The following is an 11,336-nucleotide window of genomic DNA, read 5'->3' as shown; positions in this document are numbered from 1 at the left end:
AATTTATGGTATTTTTTTGTAAGTGTTCTTTATCAAATTCATGTCCAACTTAGTATAAAACCAAAATTTTAAGTTAATGCCTTTGATCATATTAGGAAAAGGAACAAAATACATTAAAATTTGAACAAAGTAGATCAAATTATGAACATACAAAATGTCGCCACAACATGGGTACAATTTTTCCATACGTGAATTTCATGATGTAGTGAAAATAAAAAAGTCACCAAAATGATATAAAACAAAAAAGTCCACCATCGTTATTGAATATTAAATAGATAAAGGTTCACTATAAAAAAAATACTCAACAAGATTAAATAACGTAGATCAATTAGAAAGCTTATTTCAAATTCATGTCCAATGGTTCTTATTATGCAAATGGTTCTTTACAGTAGTATAATTTAAAATCATTACAAAAATCGATTGTAACTTATAGGAAAGTCTATCATATTAAGATTTAATAAAACTTAATAATGCTGTTAAGATTGCATTAAATTTTGAACAAAACAAATAAAAAAATGAACATACAAAATATGTCGCCAGAAAATAGGTAAAATTTTTCCATACGTGAATTTCATGACATCATGATGTTAACTAGATGATCTATACGCATAATGAATAAAAAAAGTCAACAAAATGATATCAACTAAAAAAGTCCAGCATCGTTATTGAAAATCAAATACATAAAGGTTCACAATAAAAAAAAATAAAAATCAAAAAGAGTAAATCACTTAGATCAATTAGAAAGCTTATTTGTTGGGCAATTCCTCGAATCATGATGCCCCATCGTATTGCATTTCTTGCAATTACGCAATGGCTTCTTAGCAAGATCCATGGCCTTCTCTTGGTTCGATTTTCTTCTTCCACCTGCGCCACTGCCTTTCGTTTTGGATATGAGAGGAGGTAACACAGATGGTACTTCCGGTGCTGTAGTACCATAAAAATCCTTGAAAAGCCTACGCTTAGCTTCTAGCTTAGACTCTGTACTGCCCTCCTTCGCAAATCTTTTTTCAACTTCAATCAGCGCTGCAAGGAGTTCTTCACGTAGCACTTGATTGTCACCAACATACCCAATACAATTGCCAACAATGTTGAAAAATTTATTGTTACCAATAACAGAATTTTGGCTTGGTGCACTGCCTAGCTCAAAACCAGGAACCATGGCCGACAATATACTAAATTTGCTCCAGCGAATTGATATGTATTTATCAGGAATTCTTTCAACTTGCAATGTGCGAAATGCAAGAAAAATGTGTTTGCACAGAATACCTTTCCCGACGAACAGATTGCAGCTGCAAGATGTATAAGTGTCCGACAGTCTATGTCGCACCACGAATTTCCCATCAACATTGTCATGCACAGTATATATGCTCTCATCAACTTGCTCCTCCATCTTATACATATTGCAATGGGTTTGCGAATCATCTATCTCGTCTTGTACCTCCTTGAATATGTTGTTGGTGTATATGGTTGCAGCATGCTTCTCTATTTTAAGTCTCGTCTTCATGGGTAGAATGCCAGTCTCGTCAGCAAAGGTAGTCTTATGATAATTATGTCGTTGAGCCTCCAATGCACTGCAATATTGCATATAAAACAACATAAGATTTGCATTCTTATGGACAAACCGTTTGAAGTAGCTATTCTCGCTCTCTGACAACGATGTAGTTCTGAATAATCCACTCATACTGACATCTCTAAAGTATGCAGGGATCCAGTGTGAACGATCATCGAACATATCAGAAAACCATCTATTATCCGACAGGTCGTACTCATCCATAAGATTTTGCCAATTCTCCTCAAAAACAGCAGGCTCATCAAATTCAGACCAAACAATATTCCCAAAGTTGGTTTTGAACTCAGTGATATCGCTCAGTCTTTGCGGCATCTTCTCAGCAACCTTCATTGTAATATGCCACATGCAGTATCTGTGACGTGTTTGAGGCCAAACTGCCGCAACAGCCTTTTTCAACCCTGGATCTTGATCAGTTATTAATAGTGGTGGGGCATTTCCCACGCATTCAACAAACTTCTCCAAAACCCAAGAATACGAATTAACATCTTCTCGAGATATGATGGCTGCACCAAAAGACAAACACTTGCCATGGTTATCCCTACCCATGAACGGTGTGAAGATCATTTTATACCTGTCAAAGAAAAAAATGAATCTTTAATACTATGAGAACAAAACGGAAACAAATAAATGTTCACACTACAACAATATAAAAAATAATAAAACTGACTTTTCAACCTATTTGAACAGTTATCAAATACAATTCGAACATTCTGGTTAAAATGTTTGAACACAAAACAAAACAGGAACGATTTTAATAAATAATTTGAACACATAAAGAAAAAAGAACAAAATTATATAGAACATAGAAAAATTAAAAATACATGTTGGTATTGTATGTTGCGTCGAAGGACACGGCTTCACCAAATAATTTGTAGTTCTTAACAGAGACTTCATCGGTCCAAATCAATCGACGAAGCCTATTCTCATCGTCTACATCATAGAAATATTGGAAGCCATTGCCTAACTCTTTTTTATTCAAGAATGTTTGCAAAATCATGTGAGCATTTGAATCAAGTGCGTAAACATTAAGATCACGTACAAAATTCTTGAAATCATTACTGACGCAACCAATATCCTCATACTCGCCCATAATCTCTTTGTACATACGAAAAGATCTAATAGGCCCAATGTTTGCTTTAATCGCGGACGTAATCCACATCTCATGGGCAAGGGTAACGTTCCTGTTCACGGGCATAAGGTGTCTAGATACAGTAGGAACCATGGTGTGATTATGACCCTCAATGAACGTGCGCACATTATACGTACCAAAATCTGAAATTTGAAAAATAATCCGAGCCCTGCAATTCACCTTGCATGACGTCCTCTTACGCTTCTTGGTTGAGCGTTTACTTTTGGGCATCAACAACTCGTCAGGCTTAGGAGGAATACCTCTCTATTGCATAACACATAGTATAAAATAATTGTACCATCATCATCCTTTGTGCTTGTGCTTTTTCTGGATGTAAAACCGCATAACTCTGCATAGTCGTCGTAAAACTTACATCCTACATCCAAATTTGGAAAAATCTGCCCCACAAACGGTTTGCTCTTAGCCTCGCATTCAGGTATTATAAGTTCACCTGTTTCATTTTCTTCATACGCCAGATATCCTTGAAAACAAAAAATACAATAGAGACAATTTTAGAACATGATGAAGTGTTAATGCTCATTAAATAAATTATAGGTAAACTGGAAGAATATAATGTACTATGAAGTGCAAACATTAAAAATTCGAAGCTAATATATAGTAGTTACAAAAAACAAAAAATGTGTAAAAATGACAGCGCAAAACACTTTACACAAATGAACTATTCATTTAAATAAACGAACAGAAACTATTAAGAATCGAACAGAACAGTACGCATAACATTATACAAGAAACTGGTGTAGATGGATAAGTGTAGAATCAAACAGAACAGTACGCAAATCATTAACAAAAAGATCTCACTAAATCATTGTGAACATATAATGCACGAGTTCGAAAAAAACAAAAAAATATATACTTGTTTGGAATCACCGCGTAAAACTATAATGAAACGAAAAAAAAATTACCTGTATCATCCATGGAAGCCAACTTCAATATTATGAAGAACATATGTCGTTTTTTTTTTTTAACTTTCTGAAACGAAGCTTCTGAGATTGATAATGAATTTTGATACTGAGTTTTACGGTAGGAGGAATTTCACAGTCAGAGAAATTTTATTGAATAGATATGGTATAATCAAATCTTACCAAAAAAAAGAAGATAATTTAAGATTACATATCTTAATATACGGTTAGTTATGAAATGCAATTACTTAAATGACCTTTTCGAAAATAATTAAGGGGATTTTGCTGATTAAAATTCGGCCATTGGATTTAAAGGAATCAATGCTCCAGATCACTTCTCTCTTCTCTAAATACTTGTACTTCTCTGTTGAACCTTTCTCTCTCTCTCTCTCTCTCTATATATATATATATATATATATATATATATATATATATTCCATTTAAATTGCACCAAAAAAAATTCAATGGGAAGTTATAAATCTTCTTGTATCAGTTAGTCAAGTCAATGGTATATAAAGGATATATATGGAATCTTTTACGACCATGAAAATCTAAATGATGCAAGCTTCTATAGTGAAACCTAATTAATAGCGATGCATCTAAAGTGAAACCTAATCTAGTGATTAAATATGAAATTATAGGAGTACAATTTAATTTTGTTGAGAATAAGACTATAATTTAATTGATAATTAAGATATTTTCTCTTTAGTTAATAAATTACACTACAAAAAAACGCTGAAATACCGGCGGCGATAATTATCGGCGGCCCAACGACGGCAAAACAAGGCGGGTCGTTTTTTTTGTTTACCGGCGGCATTGTCACCGCCGGTAATTAGCGGCAGCTCGCCGCCGGTATTTACAAAATAATTTAATTTAACTTTAAATTTAAAATTCACTGCAGATTACCGGCGACATTGCCGTCGGTAATTAGCGGCGGCATTTTGCCGCCGGTAATTCTGCAATTAAATTAACGTCCAGATCCCCTTTCACGCAGACTTCCTCTCAAACCCTTCAACCCCCTCCCTGCCGCTCCTCCCCCCGCACAGTCGCCGTCTCGCCGACCCCCAGCCGCCACCACCGCCGACCAGTCACCCCTGCAGGTATTATTTCTCTCTCTTTCTCTTTATCTCTCACTTTCACATCTCATTTTATTAATTTCTTTCACATTTCAGTTGAACGACGTCGCGCCGCTGCCGACACCGCCATCGCCACCGCTCCGCCGCCGACCACTACCGTACGCTTTCGTTCTCGTTATTTGATTTATTTATTAATTATTTTGTTAGATTAAAATTAATATTAATTAGATTAATTTTAATTAATTTATAATATTTGAAGTATGATTAATTAATTTAAAATTTGTTTTTTAATATTATTTTGTTAGAATCTAATTAATGTTAATTTGATTAATTTTAATTAATTTATAATATGTGAAGTATGATTAATTTTAATTAGTTAAATTAATTTTAAATTTGTTTTTACAATCTAATTAATAATTTGTTGGAGTTTGATTAATTATAAAGCATGATTAATTTTAAGTATGAATTTGTTAGAGGTTTATTTATGTTAAATAATTTTGTTAAATGAAGTATGATTAATTGAATTTTAAGTATGCTAGTATGTGTTTATCATGAAATGATATGATATTATATATTGTGGGATAGATTTAATCAATTTCTTAAGGATCTTCTCCTTTTGGGATAGAAATTGATCTTCTCCCAACAAATGATTGTTTTAAATTTTATTACTTTATTTTTTATTGCTTTATATGTATTGTATTATTGCTTCGACATTGGGGGGCCGGGTAGACCTAGTATAGGCTTAGTAAATTAGGACCACTATGGTCACTATAGCTGCTGGGTACACTTGGAGGTTGACTCCCCCGGCTGTGAAGGGTTCGTACTTTGCCGAATTACAGGTATGATTGAATTTATAGTGCATATAAATTTATCATTATTTATTGTAAAATGTTATATATTAAATTAACTATTTCTTTCAACAGAAAGAGTTTGCTTGGTCGCCTGAGGACGAGCTATTGGTTAGGGCGATGTGGGAACAGAAAGCCAACAAGAGGTACAGTGACATGATGAGTGACTATAAGAGGAAGCTCAGGGCTAGTACCGATGAAGGTCGGGAGATGGATAGACCCTTCTGGATGTCTGCCGAATTCTGGACAGGACTCCAGGCATACTGGAGTCAGGAGGCTGTTCAGGCCATTTCCCAGCGAGCACGTGCGAATCGGATGTCTGAGCCCGATGGACCCGGTACAGGGATCAGCAGGCACGTGGGAGGGTCTCAGTCCACTCGTATCCTGCAGCAGAGTCTGGTTAGTAATTATCAAATAAATTCATAAGTAATATATATATATAGGGTTGAGTTCAACAGAGAATTATCTTTTTATTCATCATGAACAAATCTATATATTTTACGAACAGGTCAACATAACTAATGAACAGACGTATTTAGTAAAAATATAGAAAAACTCGCCACCAGCAGGATTCGAACCCGGGGCAAATTATTGTTCATGCCGTACATTGATCTGTTCATTAAAATTATAGATCTATTCGTTTTAAATTTACGAATTCTCTATTCTCCACAATATTTAGCTTCTCTGTTGAACCCTTCTCTCTCCCTCTCTCTCTCTCTCTCTCTCTCTCTATATATATATATATATATATATATATATATATATATATATATATATATATAGGGGTGCGCTCCAGTGAGACCCCCTATTTTTCGTGTAACATGAGTACAATGAATAAGACATATAATACTAATGAACAAAACGCATATCAAATGAACAAAATGTATATACTGATGAAAAATAAAATTTAAAAAATTCGTAATGAATAAGACATATATACTGATGAACAGGGCCGTATATACTGATGAACAATGCAGTATATACTGATGAATAACAAAATTTAAAATATTCTGCTCCCTCCAGGATTCGAACCCTGCGAAAAAAAAATCACCCTCCAGATACAATATCAGCCATAGGATTGATACAATAAACGTACCAGATTGTGCCCTAGATCTCACTAAAATTAGGGGGTCTCATTGGAGCGGCCCTATATATATATATATATATATATATGGTCAAGTTAAACAGAGAATTATTATATATTTCACTTTAAACAAGTCTATATATGTTACGAACAGATCAACATAACAAACGAACAGACGTATTTAGTAAAAAAATATAAAAACGAACAGACGATACATTGATTTGTTCGTAAAAATTGTAGATCTGTTCGTTTTTGTTTCACGAATTCTCTATTCTCTAAATATTTAGCATTCTCTATTTAACCTTTCTCTCTCTCTCTCTATATATATATATACACACACACATATATATATATAATATCGCAAATAATAACTTATTTATCTTATATGCATGCATGGACAGAGCTTGGAGACTGGACTCCCCCCGGCTGCACAGAACTATAGCACCTTCCTCCGCCTCCACATGCGCGAGGATGGAACTTTTCTGTCACCGAGGGATGAGAGACTAGATGTAAGCGTTTAAGTTTAATCAAATATTAGTAATTCATAGTGAAATGTATTTATTTTAATACAATTTTCAATTGTTATGTCTGAATTAGGCGGAGATTCGTCGCATTGCTGTTGAGACTGGGCGAGAGGACTGGCTGCCTGAGATCTACTTGGAGGTCGTACGGCCCGACAGGTCCCGGCTCTACGGCACTGGAAGTGCCGGTAGGAGCCAGGTTAGTAGGGGGGTCTTCTCAAAGCACAGGCACTTCCATGATGTCTCAGCAGCTGTATGAGACACGAATCTCCACGCTGGAAGAGCGCCTTCAGGCCGAACAAGCAGCACGTGAGGCCCTCGAGCAGCGTATGGCTCAATTCGAGAAGTTCATGAGGCGGTCGGGTCAGCTGCCTTGAGCAGCACTTCATGTTTTGGAACTATTAATTTCATGTTTTGGACTATTTAATTAATTCATGTTTTGGAACTATTTGTTTGAACTATGTTTAGGAACAAAATTACACTTGCACTTTCTTTTTACATTTCTGTTATGTTGAGCAACTATTAATTTCATGTTTTCAAACAACATTACAATTACTTCGTAACAAAGTAATAAATTCAAAATAACGACGAATGGAAATAAATTCAAATTACTTATCTTATAACAAATTATCTCCCTTGTTTTTTATAAAAATAAGGACGTATGGAAATAAATTCAAAATACAATTATCATGATAAAATACTTATGGTGTATAAACTAGATTGATTAAAAAAATAATAATAAATAAAATATAATAATAATAATAAATTAATAAATAAATACTTTTGCGACATAAAAATAAAGACAAAAACGAGTTCGATCCATAATTAATAGCATCTCATCGATACCATCTCGATATATTATAAGGTTATGAATATATGATTTTGTATATTGAATTAGACTTTAAATGAATTAATAGGTACTATATATATCAATAATACGAGTGTTCTGTACTGGTGACCATTCGAAAGGAACTTCAAAGTTAAGCGTGCTTGACTTAGAGCACAACTAAGATGGGTGACCGACTGGGAAGTACGTCTAACTTATAAATAAATAAATAAATAAATAAATAAATAAATAAATAAAAATAATTAATTCATTAATTAAATAACAAAAAAACATTACCGGCGGCATAATGCCGCCAGCAATTTACCGCCGGTAATGAAATAATATCCAGCAGGAGTCACCGCCGCCGTCCGGTGAATATTACCGGCGGCAAAATCGCCGTCGGTAATTACCGGCGGCATATTGCCGCCGGTAATGTGCCGGCAGTTCTCCACCGTTCACCGAGGAAATATACCGGCGGTAACTACCGCCGTTAATTACCGGCGGTGTGTTTTGCCGTCGGTAATTGTGTTACCGACGAGAAAATTACCGGCGGCGTCTTGCCGCCGGTAATGCCGCCGGTAGTTCAATTTCCGGCGGCCGCCTCGCCATTACCGACGACAAACGCCGCCGGTAATCAACGGTTTTTTTGTAGTGTTAAGAGTTTGAAATATGACGTACAAAAGTAAAGAATTATTATTGATCCTCATTCGATAGTATGAGCTACTTTCAAATCAATTAAGTGGACCTCTAGTGTAATTTTTTAGACTATTAATTACTCCCTCCGTCCGCTAAAAGTGGGGCACAATTACTATATCGGACGTCCGCAAAGAGTGTACCACTTTCATTTTAAGGAAATGGTCCCACCATTCACTTTAACCTTTTAACCTTACAAACACTCTTTATTTACAAAAAAACTCACTCCAAATTCAATCTCAACCACATATCTCATAAAGTGGTGGGACCATTTCTCCACTACATCAAAATCATCATCAATTTTATTAAATCCCGTGCCCACCTAAAGTGGCCCACTTTTGGCGGACGGAGGGTGTATAAAAGATTGATCCAGATTACAAAGAGACACTACGACAACATATATAAATAAGTTTAAATATATGATTTAACTCTATGGACCCTTCACAACTTATATGTTTTTCAATGGAATTCAACTAAAGGAGTATATAATTAATGACAATGACTTCTATTCCAAACGGCAATGGGATTAAAGTCTCACCTAAATATGGATTGTAGACTTAGAGAGCATTTGATTTGGTGAATATGATACTCCCTCCGTCCCTCAAATATTTTCCTCTCTTTCTATTTTTGGTCGTTCTCAAAACATCTTCCTAATTAACTTACTTTTGGAATTAATTTCACTTACTATTACTCTTACAATCTTCACTTTTTGTGGGATCCATTCTCCACTCATCTAATACACAACTAACTGTTATTAAAATCCTTGCACCCTCCCTTAGAAAGATGTTTGAGGGACGGAGGGAATTGATAAGATATAGTATGATTAGATTATTTAATTGTATGTTCAGATTATTTGATTATGTGGTGTATGATGAATTGAAGAGAGAGAGAGGATGATAATCATGCAAAATATACAAAAAATTTAGGGTTCTTTTTCATAATCATGCAAAAATACAACTAAATTAAAACAAACAAAATAAATAATAATTTTAATGAAAATATTTTGGAATTTTGCAATGGAATAGAGGATGATTAAATATCGACTCAACTTTAGGGTGATATAGAATAATCATACAATTGAATTATCAGAATATGAATCGAGTTATCTAGTACGAACTGAATTGTATAATCCAAATATTTAATTAAATTAGATTATTTTATTCATTATGTCTTATCACTCAAACCAATTTCGTCGTTATATAGTTCCATTTTATTTGCATATTGGTAATATATGTAACTTGTATCTAAAAGGAAGGAATATATAATTCTCAACTTTGTTCCTTTCACTCATGACTATATATATCTAAATCTACCCCGTAGTGAAAGAGATTAAAAAAAATAAAAAAAATCAAGGATGGTAGTTGATTTAGATAAAGAACAAATGACCTCGTAATCTCATACCAAAACATGAAGAATATATGTCGATAATAATCGAAATTAGAAGGCATAAGGAATCTAATATGTCGATAATAATCGAAATTAGAAGGCATAAGGAATCTAATTTTCCCTCAAAAGCAGGAAGGAAGATACTCTTCATGTATTTAAATTTAGTACAAGTGAAGATAGAAAAGTGGACAGCCCTTTTAACACAAAGTAGTTCTTTTCCCCCTCGTGGATTATGCTAAAAAGACTACTTTAATATTCCACGCTACTTTTTCCTAACTTTAAAAAATGGTGTAGCCTTTTTACATGCTTGATCTCACTCTCTGTTTATTTATTTAATTAATACCTAAGTAAAAGAGTGGGTTCTTGTAAGTATTTGTGTGGTCGAGAAATATGGTAATTATGCAGTATATTTATCCATTGTTTTTTTTTATTTATTTATGTAATTTATCGAAAAAATAATTTAAAATTTTTAAAATACATTTTAGGGATTAATTTGTTTGCTTATTATATTTGAAAATAATTTTCCAAATTATACGTTCACTTCTGAAATATTAGTTTACACTAGTATTTGCATCATGTGCAACGATGAGAAAATATTTCTATATTTGTATATTTATATAAAATTAAATTAACTAAATTATCATTTATATATATATATAAATAGAATAAAAAAATTAATTTTAACTGAATATAATTGAGCTGAATATTACAAAAATAAAAATAAATAAAGAAGAATTCACAATAATAAAAATTGATATTATGAAAAGGCAAAAACTAAGTTAAGAAAATGTAAATAAAAATAAAAATAAAAATAATTAAAAATAGATTTATACGAAAAAAGATGACAGGAGAGAGATTTTTTTTAAAATTTTTTTAATCTTTTAATAAATATAACTTTTACATTTTAAATCAAATATTTACATAAAATATATCAAATTAAATCTCTTATCGTGATCTTTAATTTGATATATATATATATATATATATAATATTTTATAATTTATAAAAAAATAAATAAAACAAAAAATAAGAAGATAAATAAAAATAAAATAAAAACAAAAATTAACTTTTAATTTCGTTATAACTTCAAAATTGTCACACAATTTTGAAATTGATTTCAAATTGAAAATTTATCTTTTTAATATAGTACTCCCTCCGTCCACGATATCGTTTTCACTTTGTCAACGGCACAAGTTCTAAGAAAGTGATGGATATTAGATGATAATAATGGATATTGCTGTGAGTAGAATTTGAGTCTCATTATTATAGTGAGTAAAGTTTGT

At 32.9% G+C, this 11,336-nt stretch overlaps 1 protein-coding gene across 1 annotated transcript; it reads right to left on the bottom strand.

Moving 5' to 3' along the window:
• Positions 1-733: 733 nt before the first annotated feature.
• Positions 734-3,635, bottom strand: LOC130998485 (protein FAR1-RELATED SEQUENCE 5-like). Its single transcript, XM_057923902.1, has 5 exons — positions 3,623-3,635; positions 2,998-3,180; positions 2,392-2,842; positions 1,623-2,141; positions 734-1,571 (listed from the first exon to the last, which is right to left on the bottom strand). The coding sequence occupies exons 1-5, from the start codon at positions 3,633-3,635 to the stop codon at positions 734-736; spliced, it is 2,004 nt and encodes a 667-aa protein (XP_057779885.1).
• Between the last annotated feature and the right edge of the window lie 7,701 nt (positions 3,636-11,336).

Source organism: Salvia miltiorrhiza, chromosome 8 (assembly GCF_028751815.1).
Source record: "Salvia miltiorrhiza cultivar Shanhuang (shh) chromosome 8, IMPLAD_Smil_shh, whole genome shotgun sequence".
Classification (NCBI taxonomy): Eukaryota; Viridiplantae; Streptophyta; class Magnoliopsida; order Lamiales; family Lamiaceae; genus Salvia; species Salvia miltiorrhiza.
This window is presented reverse-complemented; position numbering and strand designations above follow the sequence as displayed.